Here is a 21,523-nt window from a genome sequence, read left to right on the forward strand (position 1 = left end):
CCGCCCCACCGCCCAGGAAGCGCCGCTATATTTGGCCAGCGGCACCTCCTCCGCCCGCCTGACATCATGGCCGGGGAGGGGGCGCGGGCCCCGCCTCAGGGGCCGCGGGACCCCGGCATGGGCGGTGTGCGGCTGCAGCGGGAGCGGGGAAAGGTGAGGGGACCGATCCGGGGGTGCAGCTCCCACCGAGGGCAGCAGCCATCCCTGCCCTCTGTGACAGGGACAGAACCTAGGGAACGGCTGGGGCTGGGCCAGGGCAGGCTCAGGCTGGAGCTCAGAGAAAGGTTCTTCCCCCAGAGGGCACGGCCCCGAGGCTGCCAGAGCTCCAGGAGCGTTTGGACACCAGGGATGGACAGGCTGGGATTTGGGTTTGTCTGGGCAGGGACAGGGGCTGGATTGATGATCCTGGGGGTCCCTCCAGCTCAGAGGATTCTGTAATCCCACGGTTCTACCTCACGGTTCTACCTGAGGGGAACACCCAGCCAGCGGCCGGCACACACGGCTGCAAGGGGAGGCCCGTGCTCCTGTGTGGAAATAGACGTGCAACCTGCAAGAAAAATGGGTCATTTTGACACAAAACTGCTTTTGACAGATCGGGTGAAAGGTTTCACACGCGGTTTATTTCACAGCAGGGCAGCCGCGTCCCTCTGCTCCTGGGTGGATACAGCCGTGAAGGTCGGGCTGTCGGGTTTTGGACAGCTCTGAAGGAGGGACACAAACACTGCTGGCTTTGTCCCGCTTTGTCCCCTAGCGGGTCCCTGCTCCCCACCATTGTCCCAGAGCAGGCGACACAGCTGTTCCCAGAGTGACTGGAGGCAGCGGAGCATGAGGGGGACATGGATGTTCAGAATCCTCTTTGTGCCCAGTGTCACCTGCCAGGGCAAGCACCTGCCTTGAGGTCACCGAGTGCTTGGAAACAAACCCAACAGAAGGAGCTGATCAGCCAGTCAGCCTTAGAGGGTTTTCAATTTACATAGCCACAAAACTGCTTGGGTTGGAAGGAACTTTCATAGATCACTTATTTCATCCCCTGCCATGGCAGGGACACCTCCCACTGCCCCAGGCTGCTCCAAGCCCCAATGTCCCCAATCTATTCCTTCGCCTTTTATCCTGGCTCTGATAAAAAGTCTCCCATCATCTTCCTTATAAGCCTCCTTTCAATATATAAAGAGTGCAAAAAGGTATCCCCAGAGCCTTCTCTTCTCCATCTGAACACTCCCAACTCCTCCAGCTCTTCTTTCACCAGAAGGGGTTCCAGCCCTCAGATCAATTTCATGGGTGTAGGTTTTGATCCCTAGGGAGATTTGGAAAAGTGTCTTTTCTCGGGAAAGTGTTTTATAAATCTGCTTTCAGGGCACTTGAGTGAGTGGGGCAGCAGATTCTTGCATATTATTCATAATGCATACAGAAAAGGAACTTGGATTGTCCCCCTTACTCCACAGGCAAGTTCAGGAATCCCAGGAACTCAGGGCCACTCATTCAATAATATTGGACAGAGGGGTAGAAGTTTTACACATAATTAAAATTCCTACAGGCTTTGTGAAAGAGGCAGCTGAAGGAGGGAGTGACAGCACACCTTGTCTTGTCTGTACCTGAGGAAGGGCTGTAGCACAAGCTCCTGTTTCACTGTCCTTCAGAGACCCTGCAAGAAGAGAACAAAAGTTGGGGAAAAACTTCAGTCTTCTCACTCCATAGACTCCAAAGTAAAATCTGCAAGAAAATGTAATAGGATTTGAACAAATTAAGTCTGTTTGGTCTATCAATCTACCCACTGAAAAATAAAGTAATTTCTATAGAGAGGAAAAAAGATGGAGAAGGTACCCAATTTCCCTGGTTTGTGTGGACACGAGGAGCAGGATACAAATACCTCACCAAGCAGAATTATCACAATCTGAACAATTCACTATGAATAACAAATTTTCAGAGTTGTATCTTTGCTGAGGCTCAAGCTGTGAGCAGAAGTTCCATGTGTGTACAATAAAGACATGGAAATATTTAACAAATAAGGTCAACCTGTATTTCCCAACCCTTTTTTCCCTGTATGTAAAATAGATGGGGGAAATATTCTTTATTTCTATGTTTAAATATTTTGCCAGTTGAGGCAAATGCTATTCCTTAAAAACTAACAGGCAAATCTGCTTTATCCATGACAGAATTCCCACCAGATCTACCTGGAAGCACCCCAAAATTGTTCACAGTGACATTTTTTATGTACAAAACAAAACAAAACCCAACCTCAGTATATTGGATTTTTCCCCCTAGATATGACTCTAATTAAATTTCTATTCATGACTATCTCCTCACCCTGTTTTTTGTTGTACAGTCATGTCACCAAAGAGTTCCTACAACAGAAAAGGAGAAAAAAATCCATCTGTTGTGAATGAGCAACTGAAAAAAAAAAAAAAACAAAAAAAAACTGGTAGAGAACTGGAGCCATGCAAGCAGTTACAGGCTCCATGAAGCTCTGCCTAGTGCTATTGATTCCCAGAATTAAAAAGCATCCAGATGGATGCCTCCATCTTCATCTCTTGTTCAGACTGCTCTTACTTGTGCCTCTTGGAGCTCCCTCAAACTCTCCCTTGCCTGTTCCCCAGCAAGGTTTCCCTCCTTGAGGCTGGGGAGGGTCCAGCTCAAACAGGGCTCACTGATGGAGATGTAAACCATGCTCTGGTCCATGTCCCATGGCTGCACCACTTTCACAGGGAAAGATTTCCACAGATCCACTGGGAATTTCCCACACTGATCTGTGCGCCCTGGAGAATCACCCAGCTCCACCACTCCACAGCACCCCAGGAGCCCTGCAGAATCCCTGCACATTCACCTCTTGCTCTCTGCTCTTCCCTGCCTTCCCTTAGGGTTTCCTCCCAGCCTTTGGGTTTAATAAGTCCAAGTGTCAAGTCCTGCATTTTGGCCACAATAACTTCCTGCAGTGCTCCAGGCTGGGGATGGTGTGGCTGGACAGTGCCCAGGCAGGAAGGGACCTGGGGCACTGATGGACAGCAGCTGGACATGAGCCAGCAGTGTGCCCTGGTGGCCAAAGCCAATGGCCCCTGGCCTGGGTCAGGAATGGTGTGGCCAGCAGGGCAGGGAGGTCATTCTTCCACTGGACTCAGCACTGGTCAGGCCACACCTCGAGTGCTGTGTCCAGTTCTGCCCCTCAGTTTGGGAAGGACATTGAGAGCTTGAGCATGTCCAGAGGAGGGAACAAGGCTGGTGAGGGGCTTGGAACACAAACCCTGTGAGGAAGGGCTGAGGGAGCTGGAGGTGTTCAGCCAGGAGAAAAGGAGACTCAGGGGTGACCTGATCACTCTGTAACTCCCTGAAAGGTGGCTGTGCTCAGCTGGGGTTGCTCTCTTCCTCCAGGCAGCGCTGACAGAGCCAGAGGACACAGTCTCAAGCTGCACCAAGGGGAAATTATGTTGGATCTTAGGGAAAAGTTTTTCATGGAAAGAGTGATCAAGTACTGGAATGGTCTGCCCAGGGAGGTGGTGGAGTCACCATCCCTGGATGTGTTTAAAAAACACTGGATGTGGCACTGGGTGCCATGGGTTAGTTGAGGAGTTAGGGCATGGGTTGGACTTGATGATCTTGAGGGCCCTTCCAAGCCAGTTATTCTGTTGTGATTCTGTTTATTTACAGGGCTGGGTTACCCCAGAAGAGGAGGCAGCCAGCTCTTTACAGCTGGAGAGATGCCTTTGCTTCGTGCTAGGAAGAGTCAGGCGAGCCAGGCAGACAGTTCCCACGGCTTCTCCATGGCAACAGGGCCTCCCAGACACACACACAGGCAACTGGGCTGAGGGGGCTGAGATCAGCACAGCCCCTCCACCCCAGCCCCAAACCTCCCCTCGTGGGGCTCTCGTGGGATCTCACCCCAAAACACCTTCCAAAATAGTCACAGCTGGCCAGAGGAATGTTCTTCCTTCCACTGGGGATGGTGCACTGCCCTGAAGCCCAAGCCAGGCAAAGTCCATCCCAACCAGTGATGGGTTTTGTCCAGAGAAATGCATCACACTTGGAAATCCGGTGTCTCTGCACCCTGTCAAACCAAACAGCACATCTCTGTTCAGTAGAAAACCCAGAACCTCAAACCTGGTTAGGTCTAGGTCTCAGATCAGATTCTGATACTCAGACTTTAAGGAACCATTCTTTTTATGTTTAGAAAAGTAATTTTTGTCTAAACGAGCAAAAACTGTGTATCTTGACAATTTGAATGCAAAAAAGGAGAAATAAAGCAAGCCAAAAGGAGTCACAGCAGCAACCTGCAAAAGGGAGAGGCAAACAATAATAAATACTTCTTCAAGCACGTCAAGCTGGAGAGTCAGAAGTTGGCTCTGGTGCAAGAGAAGCATTCATAGCAGATAAGGTCAGAACAGAAAAACAATGAATATTTTGCATCTGTAGTCAGTGAAGAAAAGCTTGGAGATGTTCCTGTGCCAAAAGTCATCTTTATATGGACGTGGCATTGGATTTGGCTCATGTTCAAGTGTCAGCAGAAGAAGCTGAAGAATAAATAGCCAAACTAGAGAGTGCAAATGCACCAGGCTGAGATGGTTCACCCAAGTGCCCAGTGAGAGCTCAGAGGTGAAACAGTTTAATTACTTAATTGTAGCATGTAATCACCATGTATAACAGCCTCACTGTCTGAGAGCTTCAAGGTGACAAATGCAAAGGGTTTGGGGTTAAGGCAGACCCTGAAGTCTGAGGTTCCCTCCTGGGCAAAGTGAAATTGTCACTAAGAATCTCATTAGTACAGTGTTGATACATTTGAAATACTGGGAACAAAAGAAAGTTGTTTTTTCTGGAAAAAAGGAATGTTTGATAAACATATTACAGTTCTTTAGAGGGATTAATAAGTGTGTGGTGTAGTCTGCCTGGATTTCCAAAAGGTCTGTTACACGAGTTTCTTACAGGAATGCAGCTACCATGGGATAACAGAAAATATTTGAAATAGATAAATACCTGGTTAAAAGATTCCCAAAGAGCAGGTCTCAGTAGGCAGGCTCCTGAATGGAGGGAGGACTGGAAAGGAGCCCCACAGGGACCTGGCAGGGCTCTGCTCACTTCAGTATATTCAGAAATAATCTTGAAAATTAATTGGAAAAAAAAATGGAGTGACAAAGCTTATTTTAAAGCATTCAGGGTCATAAATACTGTGGGACACTGAGGAGTTATACAAGGACCTCATGATAGTGAATAACTAAGCAATAGTTCAGGACATCCAGAGGAGATAATTACAAAGATAAAGACACAAGGAAAACAATCCAAACTCCTCAAGCACTGGGCTCTGCACTGATCCTTATCCTCAGAAATAGCCTCCTTTTCTTCCAGGTTCAGCTGAATATCATCCTGCCCAGCCCAGCTCCATTTGTGCCTCCTGCTGGCTCCTGGCTTTTGTGGGACCATAAACCCAGGAGGAGGGAAGGGACTCAGCACTGTGGTAAGCACAAAACCAGGATAAAGGGGGGTGTTTAATGGCCCATGTGACCTGACTGCAGTTCCTGTGGTCCAAACTGAGAGCAGGATTGTTTGTGGTCCCTGCAGAGAGCACAGTCAGTCACTCAGGTCCTGGGAAGGGCAAAGACCAGGGTGAGCAGTGCCAAGGGAGGTTTGGGACCCCTCCCCACAGACATTTCCCAGGGCTCACATCACCACAGCCTAAGCCAAGGTGCATGTGCTTCCCCAGGAACATGATGTGCTCAGACCACACAAGTGGCACAGACAGGACAGGGATGTTTTTTAGCCTCCTGCCCTCTGCTTCCATTTCTCTGCACAAAAAAAACCAAACCAAAACAAAAAACCCTAAAAAATAACCAAAAACCGGCCAGAGTGTGTTTGTACTGAAGTGAAGTTTGTACTGAAAAAAGAAGACAAATGGATGTGCCCACTGTCCATAAAATCTCTGCCCCAGTTAAGCTCTCTTGACAAGCCACAGCAGCCCTGAGAGCTGGTGATAAACCCACAGCACTGAGGCAGCTGGAGGAGCTGATGAGGTTTATTCACTCAGCACTGGAAAAGCCTTTGAGGACAATGGAAATGGCCAAGTTCCTAGGAATCTCAAGGTCTCCTGAGTGCCAGAAGGTCACTCAAGTATCACTTCCTCACCTTCCTGCTTGGCCAGTTTGGTCCCTTCAAGATGTTGCTGTTAAATTCATTGATTCCAAACTTCAATCTAATGAGGCACTGTAAGAAAATAACTTTCCCAACACTGGTATAATTGAAATTAGGCCATATATCACTGAAGCAATATCAATAGCTAACAAGTTAGAGTTTGCCAAGAATTATGGTTTTTCTTTGAGTGGATTCATTTGCATAGAGCTGTTCTTACATGGCCAAGAATTTGGCACCAGCAAAGCTTGTTCAAACCCAGTCCCAAAGGCAGTTCCAGTCCCTGGGTGAGCAGTTCTGACCCAGCTGGGATGCAGGGCACTCAGACCCCATGCTGGCCAGCTCACCCCCAGCTATTTTTAGTAAAACACCTAATCAGTAATTGCCAGGCTGGGTACAGCCTTTCAGCCCTGCCTTCTGCTACGTGACACGTCCCAGCCCCGAGTGCTGGGAGGGGAGCTCAGCCCCCTGAGACCCTGAGCTCAGGGTTACCTGTGCTCAAAGACTAAACTCTTTTCCTCATTCCCCCTCAGCAACTGTTTTCTCCAAGTCTTCTAATTTTGCCAGCATTATGAAGAGGGCAGATACTGTTTTACATTATCTGTCTGCTCCTGCACAAGGCAGCAAGGTCCTGGCAGAGCAAGCCAGAGCAGCCCTCCCAAACTGGAGATTTGGAAGGGAGGCTCTGTGCTCAGCTGTCAGCAGAGGATAGGCAATGCATAGCTTTTCATCCCAAATTTGGAAAAAAAACATTGAAAAAGGTCTTGTGGGCTTACTTCCCATGCACAGTCATAGTCTAGGAGGATTTGAGGGTGGGTGCACTGTCCTGGGTGAGAGCAGCAGCCTGCCTGTGGCAGAGAGAGCGTGGCTGGGAGGGCACAGCACACTCCTGCTGGGGACAAGGGCCTTTCCCAGGCACACACACCTGGGTATTCCTCAAATCCCAGCACCAGAGCCTCTTCCTCAGCCTCCAGTGACCTCCCAGGCTGGACCAGCAAGGACTCAGAGCATGAGCAGTCCAAACTTGGTCAGTAGCAGCAGCCTGGCTCCCACTGGGACACTCCCGGGGTAATGCTGGCTCTGCCTGGCTGTGCAAGCACAACCTGAGCAGACTTTGTGTGTTGTTTGGAAAGGTGGGTAGTGATGAGGCTGTGGGGTTGCCACTGTTCTGCAGGGCAGGAGCCTCAGCAGCTTTCTCTGAGCAGACATTAGAGAGGGGGAGGACAGGCTCCAGCTTGGCACCAGTGTGCACAGCATGTGGCAGGGCACTGCCTCTGCCTGCTCCCTGCACTGCAGCACCAGCACTGGCACAGCAGCACCCCAGTGGGAGGCATCACACTACTTAAAGAAAATGATGTTGCTGGCCTTTTCATTATGTTGCCCGGCAAATGTTCCCATGAAATATAGGCCTAATTATCTACCCACATTCAGATTACTCTAAGATGCAATTTCCTTCTACTCTGTGGAGTTTGCTCTCCTTCTGTGGATCTCATGATTGAAATACACTCAATTAGTTATTACTCTGCTGGCTGAAATCTCGAGCTGCCTTCCTGACAGGGCTGCTCCATCTGGGCCTCACTGGCCTCACAGCAGCCAGGTGACACTGGGTCACAGGCAACCACAGAGATGTCTCAGCACTCAGCCATGCCTGTTATTTATTAGATTTCTATCTCTAATGGAAGCCTTGTCAGGACTGAGGGTCTGGAACGTGAAGTACCAGCGTCATAGAATCACTGAGATTGGAAAAAGCCTCTCAGATCATGAAGTCCAACCATTCCCCCAGCACTGCCAAGGCCACCACCAAACCATCTCCCCAGGTGCCACATTTACACATCTTTTAAATCCCTTGGGGTGGTGGCTCCATCATGCACTGGGCACACACCAGTTAATCAAAGAAATGACACAGCCTCAGCATGGGTGGTTGCTGTGAGCACAATCCTAAATCCCTGCTAGGGAACTCCCTCTGCCCAGGGGAGGAAGACTCTGGGTGAGCCCATGTTTCTGAGTCAGGAGAGCTGACAGGAGACTGAGCATTTCAAGAGCAGCATAGTATTAAATACCTCTTTTACCCTTAAAATGATCCAGCATGTGGAGAGAAACAAAAACAAGGAGCATGAGCTGCAGCAGGAAGGAGGATTTGAGCAGGGTGCTAATGTCATTTCATTCCTTTTGGCTACATCAAATCGACATAAGCCAGTCCCTCAGAATAAACTACAATAAATAATAAAACCAGTTGATATAACAAAGGAAATAACAATATGGTTGTGCCATATAGAGAAAAGACTCCTTAACTCATCCATAGAATTTTAAAAGCCCTGATGTAAAGGCTCTCTGGAGGTCTTTCCTGGAAATCTGGCACAGCAACTTCTTTTGGCCACACTGAGTCACTTGCTGGATGCTGATCCCTCCCAGAGTAACCTGTTCCTATGCTTGACCACCCTCCTGGTGGAGGGAAGCTAATTTTGTACCTACCAGAGGCACATTTCACTCCCAGGGATCCCAGGGACTGCTCAGCAGCTGGGGAGGTGCAGGAGTTGGAAGTTGCAATGGAAGTTCCTCAAGGTCGGGGTTCCAGAAACAGCTCCAGGAACAGCTCGGGTGGTAATTAACTGCTCAGTGATTCAGTGATTACTCAGTTTTTGCTCCATCCACATCTCAGTATTTCATTGTTTGGCAAAATATCAACCTGACTTTGTCCTGACATTGGCACCACGCAGCACAAGAAGGGCTGAAGTTTGGAGTGACTGCGTCATATCTAAGATGGAAGAAAAAATATTATGATTATGGGAAAGTTTGTGTGACTTTGTCCCTGGAAACACCTCACTCTGCTCCAGCCCTGCTCTGCACCATATCCAACCCTTGCTGTATCTAAAAGTGCAGAAATGAAACCACTGAAATGAAGCATCTGCTGGCAGAAGGGCTCAGATCATCTGTATCAGTGGACAAGGGGACTACAGAAAAGGTTATCTGTTAGTCTGGACTTCTCTGAGACAGTCCCCACAGTATCCTTCTGTCTTAATGGGAGAGATGGACTGGATGGATGCACTGCTCAGTGCATGAGGAATTGGTTGGACAGTCACCTCCAGAGAGTAGTGGTCAATGGCTCAATGTCCAGATGTCACTACAAGTCACTACAGTGTCACTTGTCACTACAAGTGGTGCCCCCCAGGGCTCTGTATGGGGCCAGTGCTGCCAAATATCCTCACCAGTGACACAGATTTGGATCCAGGGAGCCCAGGGCACGGCAGGAGCAGCTCCCTGAGACACGGTGGTGCTGCCTGCCATGAGGCTGAGCAAGGGAGCAGCAGTCAGGGACTGATCCTGCCCACAGCAAGGAGCAGGGAGAGGAGGCAGAAACATTGGGGAGGATGACTCAGAAAGCTCAGCTAGAGGATGAGGAGGGATGCACACACATTCAGGGCCATCAGCAGCTCCTGGCCATGGGAGGGTGTAACAAAATAGGTGCCATCTGCTTCAGCTGGAGCATCACACAAAGGCACAGGCAGTAAGAGCCTCCAGCTTAGACCCTGTTGGCAAGGACAACAAAATCGCTACAAAAATAGCCCAAGGCACAGGAGAGGAGTGGCCACAGCCTACATTCAGGTTCTGCTGTCCCTGCTCCTGCCCCACTTCCAAGCTGTCCTGTGGAGAGGAAGAAGAGCAGCCCTGAAAAGTTCATAGTGATTCAAAGCAGTGCTGAGTGGGATTTGGCAGCGAGCTTGGGATGGGCAGCAGCTCAATCCATCACCCATTCTGCAGGAAAGGACCTGGATGCTGCTACAAACCAGAGTCAGAAGTGCTGTGATTGTGCAGAAGAGGTGAATGTCACAGCAGGAGAAATAACAGTGACAGAGCCCTGTGTGGGCTGTGCAGGGCTGGGACAGCCCCAGCCTGTGATGCTTCAGGGGAGATTTGGACTGGCTGGAGAGGGCTCTGGGGGAGCACCAGGAGGGGTCAGATGGTGCAAGAGTGCAAGCTGTGAGCAAAGGCTGAAAATGGGACTGGTTCACCCCAGGAAACTGAGGCAACACTCTGGTTATGGACAAGGCTGAAGGCAGGACTGTGGTGGGGAAATTCAGGTTCCACCCGGAGAAAAGCTGTGCAAGGATGGTGAGGCAGTGGAACAGACTTGCAGGGAGAGCAGTGAGGTGTGGCCAGGTGGAGCAGAACCTCCCTTGGGCACCAGGTCAGATTGGATGGGCTCAGCACTCTGCTCCTGCCTGGGACAGGCCAGAGTCACCCAACCCTCCCTGGCCTGACAGGGCTTGCTGGGCTCTGCATCACTTATGGAACCAGCAGCTTCACAAACCTCATGGAGATGGTGGCAATTCTGAGAATTCAAGGGAAAAAAACCTTTTGCAGAAATCCACAGTTCTTGGAGTCAAGCTTGTGACAGGGCAGAAAAGCTGATATTGCAGAGTAAAGAAAATGCAAGTTTGGCTGAAAGCCCATCCTGTAAATTGGTAATCCTGAAAACAGCCATTGGAAGAAAAATGACACTAAATATGATGAGGAAGAAAAGAATAGATACTGATCAATATGCAACAACCACATCAATCTATGGAACAGAGCTATTGAGAGAGGAGGATAAATGGACAGAGGAAAATCCATGTCTGGCAAAGCCACAACCAGTAAGGAGTTGTTCACTAAACTCATTAGAAACAAAAGAAATGTTAATGATGTTATAGACTCATTTCATAGACTTAGAAAAGCATAGAAGGATTTTGGTCAGGAGCAACCTCAGGTGTCTCCAGTCCCTGCTTGGAGCAGGACTGATGTCCAAGTGACACTGCCTTGCTCAGGGATTGCCCAGGTGAATTTTGAAGTTCTCCAAGCATGGAGAGGCCCCAGCATTCCTAGGTGAGGAGGTTTGCTAATGACAGGGCCCTCCCTCAGTGGGTGCCTTCTGTGTTTGAAAAGGATGGGAATGTCAGACATGAGGGTGATGAAATTGTCTGTGGTCTAATAACAGCCCAGAGCACCTCGGGTGCCATCTGTGGGGTTTCTGAAGCAGCAGAGCTGTGTGAGCTGCACCTGGGGCCCTTGAGCAGTGCACTGAGCTGAGCTGAGCTGAGCTGAGCCTGCAAGCCTGGGAGATGCAGGTTTGGCAGGATGCTGACAGGGTGCCCTGGTTAACAGCTGCTCAGTCCAGCACGACACATCCAGATGGGAGAATGGAGAGGACACAAAGGATTCAATTAATATAGGATTCAGGGATTAAAAATACACCCCTCAGCATGGTGTAATGGAAAGTGTCTTGTCAAATGAGCCCCAGTTCATCCTTTGAGAAAATTACAGGTTTGTAGATAAAGGTTACATGTAGCCATTATTTGCTTAGCTTTTGGCAACGTGTTTGACTTAATATCCTATGACACCCTAATTACAAATTTAGTGCTATACAATTCCAATAAAGCCCACATTAAATGGATGGAGAGCTGCAAATCCAGCTCCAAAACAAGGACTCGTCAGTGAACAGAGATGATTTAGAGGGATTCTGCCAGAGTCAGTCCCAGCCTGACACTAATCAATGTTTTCATCATTGATTGAGAAATGAGCACAAAACACAGCTGATAAATTATACAGCTGCTGGGAGCAGAAGGACTGGCAGTGAATAATTATGACAGAGAAGTTCTACAGAGTGACTGGGATCTTTTCTGTGCACAACCCATTTTCACTTGGCAGTGTTAAAATAGGCCAGCTTTCCAACAGGAACGGAGGAAAGGTTTCATCCAAAAGAGTTGGGAGGAAACATTTCATCCAAAAAAAGGATGGGAGGAAAGGTTTCATTAAAAAAAGATGGGATACAAAAAAATGGAGACATCAGCAGGGGAAAGTAACTCAGAGCAGCTGGTTTTGCATCACTGCAGCAACCACAGCACTGGCTCCAGGTGCAGAGACTGGAGGCAGAGGATGAGGAAAGCAGGACAGCCCTGCAGTGCAAGGGATGGGGGCAGAGGACACCAGAGGTGTCTCCAGGGGACAGCTGGAGTGGCAAAGGAGGCAGACAAGACCCCAGAGAAGAGATGGACAAAGTCCCTGAGCTGCAAACACCCCATGGAGTGCAGGTCATGGGGCAGGCTCCAGCTGGACCTGCTGCCAGCCACAGCTCAGAGCAGGGCAGAGAGTGGGGTGGTAGGAGTTCTGAGAGAGGGGAGTAAGAGAACAGAGTGAGAGCTGGAGCTGAGCTGGATTTCCATGCAGCAAGAATCAGCTTGGCTATGCAGCCATTGGCAGTGACAGACGTGACACAAGCTGAGCAAGCACCAGGGGATGTCTGGACAAGGTCCAAGCACCAGGGGATGTCTGGACAGGGTCCAGCTGCCACTGACAGCTCCAGCCCTGGGGACAGAGCACTGGAGATTTCTTCCCAGTGCCTGACAGCACCTGGAGTGACTCCTGCTGGGCTGAGCAGCTGGAAACTGTGTGTGTTCCTCTGCAAGTCTGACAGAAGTAGAGGCAAGTTGGGCTCTGAGTTGTTGACAACTTTCCTCTTTGTAGGACCTGATGCAAAGGAACAGACATTTCAATCCAGCAAAATAACTTTATTTCAACAGGGCAAGTACAGCCAAGTGGTGATTCCAGAGTTGCCCAGCAAGTGTCAGCTCCATAATCCATCAGCAAATGTCTGCTGATGACTGGAGGATCCAGGCTCTATGGCCATCCTTCACAATGATTTCTTAGGTTTAGATTTCAAGTGAAATACATTCAGACTTGCTCCTGTCAGAGCACTGCTCACCAGTACATGGTTGGAAGTCACTGAGGAGTTAATTACACATTTACCTGATTCATATGAAAGGAAAGCAACCCACAAATCCCTCCCTCTCTCCAGTGCTGCTGCTTGGAGCCTTCCCAGCACCTTGCAGGGGGAGGTCCCAGCGTTCTTTGGGCCTTTGCAGTAAAAACAGTGGCTAAAAAACACAGCAGCAAAATTCCAGGCAGCTTTGAACTGCACATTTCCCCTCTGCCAGTCTGTGATCAACACCTGCTCTCCTGGCACCTGGAGGAGGAGCAGGCAGCCCCTCCCCAGAGCTGCAAAGGGACTCGGGCACGGTGCAGGCTGTGCTGAGTGCCCAGCCCTGCCTGGAGCAGCATCAACTCTGGCTTCATTCAGCTGGGCCTTGTTTTGGTTTGGTGAAGTGTTCAATAAATAAACAGGCTGCTCTGTCAGCAGGATGGGCTGTGGCCTCTCCTGCCTAGCCTGGCTCTCCTGTGCTGCTGGCCTGGCCCTCCCCGCTGGGCACATTCCTGCGTCTCCTCAGCTGCACCTCTTCATCCTGCAGGAGGAAAGAAGCACAGACTGATCCTTCACAGCCCCTCTGAGCTGCATAAACCTGTCCTCCCCTCCTTTCCCACCAGCTTAGGTAAGCCCAGCAAACAGAACCCCCAGTCCAGCTCCTGTCTCAAAACACTGGCACCATCCTCACCTTCACATGGGCCCTTCCCAATCCATCCTCAGTGAGAACCCAACAGGCACCTCTCACACACAGAGCAGCAGGGATGTGCTGCTCAGCTGGGGGTCACAGCACAGCTGCTGCTCACTGACCTCAGGGTGGGCCTGCTGTCCAGAATCAAAGCCCTGTGGCTGGAAGGGGCCTCAGGAAGAGAAACTGTCATCTGCTCTAAGCAGGGCTGACTCAAGTGCTGGAGCTGGTTCTTCAGGGCATTGATTTGCTCTTCATGTATCTACAAGGGTGGAGTTTCCACCTCTCCTCACAGCTCAGGGTGGGTACAGCTGTGTGTACAGGGCAGTATCTCCCCAGGGAGGGTTTCCTTCAGCACAAATTGTCCCCTCTTGGCTGTTTGCTGGGCATCTTCTCCATAACCTCCTCCTTCTCCATAACCACCTCCCTCTCCCCAACCACCTCCTCCCTCCCCACCCCACAGGCAGCTGGCAGATCCTCCCTTCAGCTCCTCTCCCCCAAGCTGGAGGAAGCAGCTCCCTCAGCCTCTCCAGCCCTGATCCACGTCCTGAACAAACCCACAGAGCTGCAGGACCAGGACTGAACTGTCACCAGGTTTTGCCACACATGGCAGGGGCTGGCCTGAGGAGGGTGAGCATGTGCCATTTAGTGTCTGCACTAATAAAAGCAATTCTGCACAGTCCTCCTCAGCCAGTGCCTCCCAGATGCTGCTCTCAGCATCTTTCCCAGCACATCCAGCTCACACCACTGAGCCAGGACTCAGCTCCACCAGCCTGCTCCAGAGTGGTTCGTACCGAGTCAGAGTCCTCCTCAGCCTGGTTGCTTATGAAATCCAGATAATCATCCTTCTGGTTGTCCAGAACTTCTTCCTCATACTCAGTCTGGTAGTCTGACTCATCTAAAGAGAGAAGACATAAAGAACAGGGAGGATTTAACTGGCAGGCAGGAAGCAGAGGAAACTGGGAGAGGAATGACTGTCACTGTCCCTGAGCAGGGGCAGGACAGTGCCAGCAGCTCTCTACAGCCCAGTCAACTGGGACTGCTCACACAGACCTCAGCTCTCAGCTGGCCATGTCCTCTCTGCCAGCTGCTGTCCTGGAGCCCTCCAGAACCCAAGGAACCACAGCACAGCACCTGCCCTCTGTCTGGGTCACTGTGGTGTGTGCAGCTCCCAGCCCCAGGGACACAGACTGGTTTTGGGGGATGCTTCCTGGGAATGCCCTTCACTGCACAGCTGCTGTTTTCCACCCCCAGCCCAACCAGACCCGTGGGACACCTTCAGCATCCTCTGAGCTGCCAACCCAAACTCCCCTGGCACAGCAGTCACTGGGAGCAGGGACCCCAGGCTCAGGGTGAGCTCTGCCTGCTGTGGAGCTGATAACTGAGTGTCTCCCAATCTCTGTTCCACAGGGCACTGGCACATTTGCATTCCCTTCCTCTCTGCACAGGACAATCACTTGCTTTCTCCAGTAATCCAGCAGATTAACATAATTAAAAGAGTCTCAGGAGCTGTGCACAGCAGCAGGACATGCAAGGAAGGCCCCAGTCCCATGGAATGAGACATCAGTGCAGAGCCAATGCCTTCCCCAGCACCTGGAGATGACCTGGAGGATCTGCAAAACAGGCAGCAGGAGCTCACCAGGGCCTGGAGGAACAGGACAAGGGGAATGGCCTTAAGGAATGCTGGGCTGGATGGGATTTTGGGCAGGAATTGTTCCCTGGCAGGGTGGGCAGGGCTGGCACAGGGTGCCCAGAGCAGCTGTGGCTGCCCCTGGATCCCTGGCAGTGCCCAAGGCCAGGCTGGACACTGGGGACAGTGGGAGGGGTCCCTGCCATGGATGAGCTTTAAGGTTTCTCCCACTCAAACCCTTTTATGACTCCACCTGCAGCCAGGGCTGGCTCCCACAGAGCTCCAGGAATGTTCTGGGCTGGGGGCCCAGCTCAGCCCAGTGCACCAGCAGCCCCTGCAGAGCCTGTCCCAGGCAGCACCTTCCTCTGCTGGCACCCAGATCTTCAGCTTCAGGCATGACAGTGACATTTTATTGTTACCACTAAAATCACATTTGTGGGACACCAGCTCTTCCACCCCTGTCCTGAGTTAATTCCAGTTTCTCCAAAGCAGAATCTGGGATGCAGCCCACTGGTGAAGAGAGGGGGCTCCTGTTTAAACCAGATCTTGATTAAGTATTTCTCCTGGGAGCTGTCAATAGCATCTGCTCCATGCTGAAGACAACAGCACAGTCTGTTCCACAGCCTTTTCTCCTAGCACATAACTACAACCAACTGCTAGAACATTGGAATGAATGATATTTTGTCTTTTTAATTTTCTTTTATGCTTTTTAGTTTTTGGGTTTTTTCACTGTGAATTAGAGAAAGATTGTTAGCTTTTACTAAAACCACTAAAGATAATCTTTGATAAAATACACCAGAGAAACAGGAAACTCATCTGAGCAGCAAGAGACACCACAAACAAGAGTTTGGAGTTTATACCTCCAATAAAACCAGCTGCCATCAAGACCATCCTCCTTGATTTTCCTAGCACTGTTCAGCATTTAACAGGTCTTTCCACAGATACAGAACCAGCTGCCACCTTTCTCACATCCTTCACAGCAGCTCTGGCTGCTGCAGGGGAAGAAGGAGAGCAGGAGGTGGCCCTGCTGTCCCCAGATGTCACCTTCCATCAGGGCTGAGGCTCACAGTGACTGTTCTGGGCACTACAAAACCTCCCAGCAGCACCAAGCAGGACCAGAGCCTTGCTGCCCTGCTCAGCTCTCCACCAGGCAGAGAGCACAGCCTGGAATCCAGCCAGCCAAGAGCAGATTCCAGCATGGCAAGGGACCCAGGGCTGCCCTGAGCAGGGTGAGCACAGAGCTCCAGAGCACAGCTGTGCTGCCACCCCAGCCTCCCCTCCTCAGACCCCACAGCCAAGGGATTTCAGCATCCTTGGGGAACATGTGGGCCCATCCCATCCCATCCCATCCCATCCCATCCCATCCCATCCCATCCCATCCCATCCCATCCCATCCCATCCCATCCCATCCCATCCCATCCCATCCCATCCCATCCCATCCCATCCCATCCCAGCTCCATGTGCCACACTCCCATCCACAGCCTCAGCAGAGAGCAGGAGCCTAAAAGGGAATCATCAGGAACTACAGGAAGGAGGAGGATGTGTCCCAGTGCTCTGGTTAAATCTCAGCAAGTCTCAGTGCCTGAGCCTTAAATAACCACATAGCATGAACTCTTCACTCTCATCCACAATGGCTGCTTCAATCACATTTGATTAATATTTTCTTCATAAGGCATATGATTGTAATTAGCATTTCAAATTACCACAGGGACATCTCTACAAACAGTCACAGATGGGAGCACTGCTAACTTTAGCTTTCCCTCTGCAGGAACAAGAATCAGGAGGAGGGGAAGAGACTGTGTAGAAAGAGCTCCAGCCCTGGTGCCACCCTCAGGGGGTCCAGGCCTGCAAGGCTCTGATCCTTCAGGATCTGGGAGCTCCATAAACAGGGAGCTGCTCTGCAGGGCAGGGCACCACGGGGCACAGGGCACCCCTGTGTCACCATGCAGGAGCTGGGACCTGCTCCTCATCAGCTCACTGCTGCTCCCACAACAGCAGCACTCAAAAAGCACTGGAGCCAGTGAGTCACTCCTGATCCTACTCAGACAGCAGGGAAAACATCCTTGGGGCAGGGCTGCAACTCAGCCTCCCCAGCCCAAGATGGACAAACACATCCTTGGGGCAGGGCTGCAACTCAGCCCAACACAGGCTGAGGATGGAGCCAGCAGAAGGGCACAGCACAGCCCAAGGGGATGGAAGCTCTGTGTCCATTTGTGTTATTTCCCTCAGATGAGACTGGAGCAGGGACATTCCCACCCTGGAGCACAGCAGTAAGGGGCTGACAGCAGTGGGACCATCCTGACTGATCCCTCTGTCCCAGAGGAGTGGCAAGAGGGGGACACAGAGGGTCTGAGGGGAGCAGAGAATGGCCCCTGTGGCTGACAGTGCCCAGCAGGGAATGGCAGTGCCCAGCAGGGAATGGCAGTTCCCCATGGCTGGCAGTGCCCCGTACCTGGCAGTGCCCCATGACTGGCAGTGCCATCAGGGAATGGCCTGACCCTGTGGCTGGCAGTGCCCTGTGCCCAGCAGTGCCCCGTGCCTGGCAGTGCTCCAAGGCTGGCAGTGCCCTGTGCCCAGCAGTGCCCCTGGCTGGCAGTGCTCCATGGCTGGCAGTGCCCTGTGCTCAGCAGTGCCCTGTGCCCGGCAGTGCCCTGTGCCCAGCAGTGCCCTGTGCCCAGCAGTGCCCTGTGCCCAGCAGTGCCCCTGGCTGGCAGTGCCCTGTGCCCAGCAGTGCCCTGTGCCCAGCAGTGCCCCTGGCTGGCAGTGCCCTGTGCCCAGCAGTGCCCTGTGGCTGGCAGTGCCATCAGGGAATGGCCTGACCCTGTGGCTGGCAGTGCCCTGTGCCTGGCAGTGCCCTGTGCCCAGCAGTGCCCTGTGCCCAGCAATGCCCCTGGCTGGCAGTGCCATCAGCAGCTGTCCCCTCCCTCCCCAGCTCTCACCGTCAGCCAGCGCAGCCTTGACGGGCTCGATGCGGGACACGATCTCTGCCAGGTCTGTGAAGGACGTGGTGGGACAGGTCACGTTCTGAAACAGGCACAAGCTGAAGTTTGTCAGCAAATACACACAGAAAATCCAAACAAGTCGAGACTGGATAAAAATGATATTGAACAGACAAAGCTCCAGACACACAAATTCTGCACAGCTGCCCCCTCATTACTCATCAGTGAGAAATGCTCAGAACAGCTCTCCTGAGGCAGGTTTGCTGGCAGAGATGGGATTCCCAACTGTGGGACATGCTCCTAATGGCTCTTACTGCACCCACAAAACAAGAAGCCTTATTAAGAATTAGCAAGCTATGGAAAAGACCCCAGAGACAAGCACAGGAGGGGCTGGGCCCTGGCACAGAGCTCCCTCCATGTGTTTTTCTCCATCAATGTCCCTTTATAAGAGGAACTGGCTGGGCCAGGTGCAGCCCCAGGGAGCTTCTGCTTTCCCTTGGGAGAAGGTGACCAGGTGGGACACAGCCCTCAGCTGCAGGCTGCAGGGATAGGAGGGCACTGGGGTGACCAGAACCCCTAAAGACCCCAGAGCTGAGGAGCCTGCAGAGACACCTCCCACCCTCCTCTCTCCAACAGACCCTTGCTCTTTTCACTCTGCCTCACCTGAGCAGTGGTGCCCTGTTCTCTCTTTTGAGAAGCTCTTGCTCCAGTCTCTCCTCCAAGAAAACACAACTTGGGCATTTAGGAGCCTTCTTGGGATCCCTGCAGCCCCACCTCCCTCTTTGGGGCTGGGCACAATGAAACCAGGTGGGCACCTGAACACCTCTCATCCTTTTTTAAACCCAGTGAGTTTAATGAACTCAGGAACAACCCCAGCCTAGAGGAAAGGGATGGGGGAGAGCTGGCAGAGGGAACTGGGCTGCCAGGAATTGCTGTGACACTTGTCCTCCCAAACACCCAGCCAGGGCAGCTTCCTAACAGGGGGTTTTATGAACAACCCTTTGCTCTTCTGGCAAGAACAGGGGCCCTGTGAATCACACAACCCCTGGGGGGGCACAGCAGCAGCCCATTGCTGCTGCAGCAAAGTGCTCTCAGCTGACCTCCCATCTGTAGCTGGTTTTGATGAAATTTAGAACAGCCACAGCACAGAGCAGATCCAGGACAAGCAAAGGGAGCAGAGAAAAGCCTGGAGGGAATGAAAAGGTAGCTGTATGAAATGGAACAGCAGTGGCTCAGGACACACACCTTACAATACAAAGAAGCTCATTGTGACTGCTGAGGAACTGCTGGAAAGGATGAGTCAGCCCAGGCTCACTTTGAACATCCAACCTGAACGTTCCCAGTGCAGCATCTGCAGAAAGCTCCTTCCCAGGACAGGGAAGAAAAGCTCCTTGGCAGCTCCAGGCTGTGCCACACGACTCAGTGAGGGCCAGGTGCACCTCTGGCCACAGCCACAGCCAAGGCCTGGGCTCTAAATGCAGCAGGACGAGGTGGCTGCACAGAGCACTGGGGCACACAAGTGCCAGGCTGGAGCAGGGACAGGGACAGGCAGGGACAGGCTCTGGGTGGGGTGAAGGTCCAGGGCTCTGCAGCTGAACAAAACCCTGCCCAGCACCAAAGTGTGCCCCAGGAAAACCAGCACAGCTCCTGTGGTGAGGATGGATGGAGTGAAGTGTGACAGGACCCTCAGAGCATCTGACCCCCAGGGCAGCCTGGCTGAGGCAGCTGCACCCAAAACCTCAGCACCAGGACTGGAAAGGCACTTGTGGGAAACCAGGTGTCTTCCCACACTCATCTGGTGCTTTACAAACAGGACTTCAATGTTTAAGTGCTTCCTCTCACTTCTTTTAAGGACAGAATCACCCTCCCATCAGATAACACAAAGCAAAGAAGTGTCTCAGATCCACCTGAAACCTACTCTCAAACCTCTCTGATATTTTTTTTTTCCAAGGAGAAAAGTTTTCTCTTTGGCACAATCTTTATGAAATAAATAAAGTAGAGGAGAAAGACAGTTACTGTTGTAGTCTGCTGGATTATATTTAGCTTTGACTATGAATAACACCTCAATAGACAAAACTTCCCCAAGTAGATCCAATTAATGGTGCTGCAGCATTTCATACTGGGGAAGAGTAAGGGCTGCTCAAAGTAAAGTTTATGTAAGGTTTCTGTTGTTTGTGTCTTCTGTATTTGCATTTTGGAGACAAAATAAACAGGGACTAAATGATCAAAGCAAAGGAGAAGCATCTAAATGATTAAATATCTGGATTTTCAAATAAAATGCAATGCTCACAACATGGAAATGAGACTATAAGAAATGGCACTCAGCTCTCAGATGTTGAACACTCCAGAAATAGATGAAGAACTAAAACATATAAAGCATCAAAACCTTTGCTAATGAAAGGCAAGTTAAAAATATCAGCTGCTCTGCCTGGAAGATAACACAGCTAAAGGACTTAAGTGAGTCTAATGGACTAAGAAAAGTGAGAAAAATGCCCCAGTGGGAGCTGCAACTGTTGTAACTTCATAGAAATAAATCTCCTGCAACAGAAGCCAGATGCAAAAATCTTGGTTTTCAGAGGGTTCCAGAGCTGTAGGAGATGAGCAGGTCCCTGGGAGCCCCAGGGATGCACAGAGCCTGTGGCTCCTGCTCCACAACCCAGCAGGGCAGCTGAGCCACTCTCCCAAGCCTGTTCTTCCCAAGCTGTGGCACCTCAGCAATCAGCACTTGGTGCCTCCTTATCAAGTGAGAGCAGGGCCAGGCTGGGTGTGCAGTGAGGAGGTGACAGATTTGCTCTCCAGGGCACTGAAGTGCCACAGGACCCAGGGGAGGTGTGATAAATGTCCATCATGCTGCTGGGATAGCATGATTTAAGTGAAATATTCCATTCCTGTAGCCTGTAAAAAGGGCAGTTTTAAAAGCAGCTTTCTTTAGAAGAAGTGTCTGTAACAGCAGTGAAAATGTTTGAGGCTTTTTACTGGCTGGTGATAAAAGCAAGGCTGAAATAGGACACAACCAATTCTGAGACACAATTTTCCCTGCCTTGAGTTCTCCTCATGATTTTTAACACAAACCTGAAGCCCAGCCCCTGTTTCTGACCAGGAGGTGCCAGAGGTGGATTGAGGACTCATCTTCTGCAGCCACACTGAAGCACCTCCTCACCCAGGTGTGCTCCAGGGAGAAATCCCAGGCTGGGGGGTCGGGGGGCTCCTGCACCTCCAGCTGCTTTCCTGCACAGCTCAGTCCCTGTGTGCTCCTTCAGAGCCTCTCTGCCCTGCCAGGCAGCGTGGGCAGATCCATCTGATGCTGGAAGTCCCCCTGGAGCTGGGGTGACATTCACCTCCTCCCAGCAGAGCCATTCCCACCCCTCAGTGACTCACAGCCTCTGCTGGCACTGAGGGCACCTGGCTCAGATGTGGAACCATCCTGC

The 21,523-nt window shown here is 51.3% G+C and overlaps 1 protein-coding gene across 3 annotated transcripts in view; it reads right to left on the reverse strand.

The window, feature by feature from the left end:
• Positions 1 to 12,632: 12,632 nt before the first annotated feature.
• Positions 12,633 to 21,523, reverse strand: part of PNPLA7 (patatin like phospholipase domain containing 7) — a 123,437-nt gene continuing 114,546 nt past the window's right edge. For 2 of the 3 annotated variants that reach the window (XM_056504961.1, XM_056504960.1), the window contains exons 34-36: positions 18,096 to 18,180; positions 14,321 to 14,424; positions 12,633 to 13,379 (exon numbers count right to left, since the gene is read on the reverse strand). In XM_056504961.1, coding sequence (XP_056360936.1) covers positions 13,299 to 13,379; positions 14,321 to 14,424; positions 18,096 to 18,180 — 270 coding nt within the window. In that variant the 3' untranslated portion in view covers positions 12,633 to 13,298. Of the gene's footprint in view, positions 13,380 to 14,320; positions 14,425 to 18,095; positions 18,181 to 21,523 lie in introns of those variants that run through there. The other variant, XM_056504962.1, reaches the window with a different exon arrangement.

Source organism: Oenanthe melanoleuca, chromosome 17, assembly GCF_029582105.1.
Source record: "Oenanthe melanoleuca isolate GR-GAL-2019-014 chromosome 17, OMel1.0, whole genome shotgun sequence".
Classification (NCBI taxonomy): Eukaryota; Metazoa; Chordata; class Aves; order Passeriformes; family Muscicapidae; genus Oenanthe; species Oenanthe melanoleuca.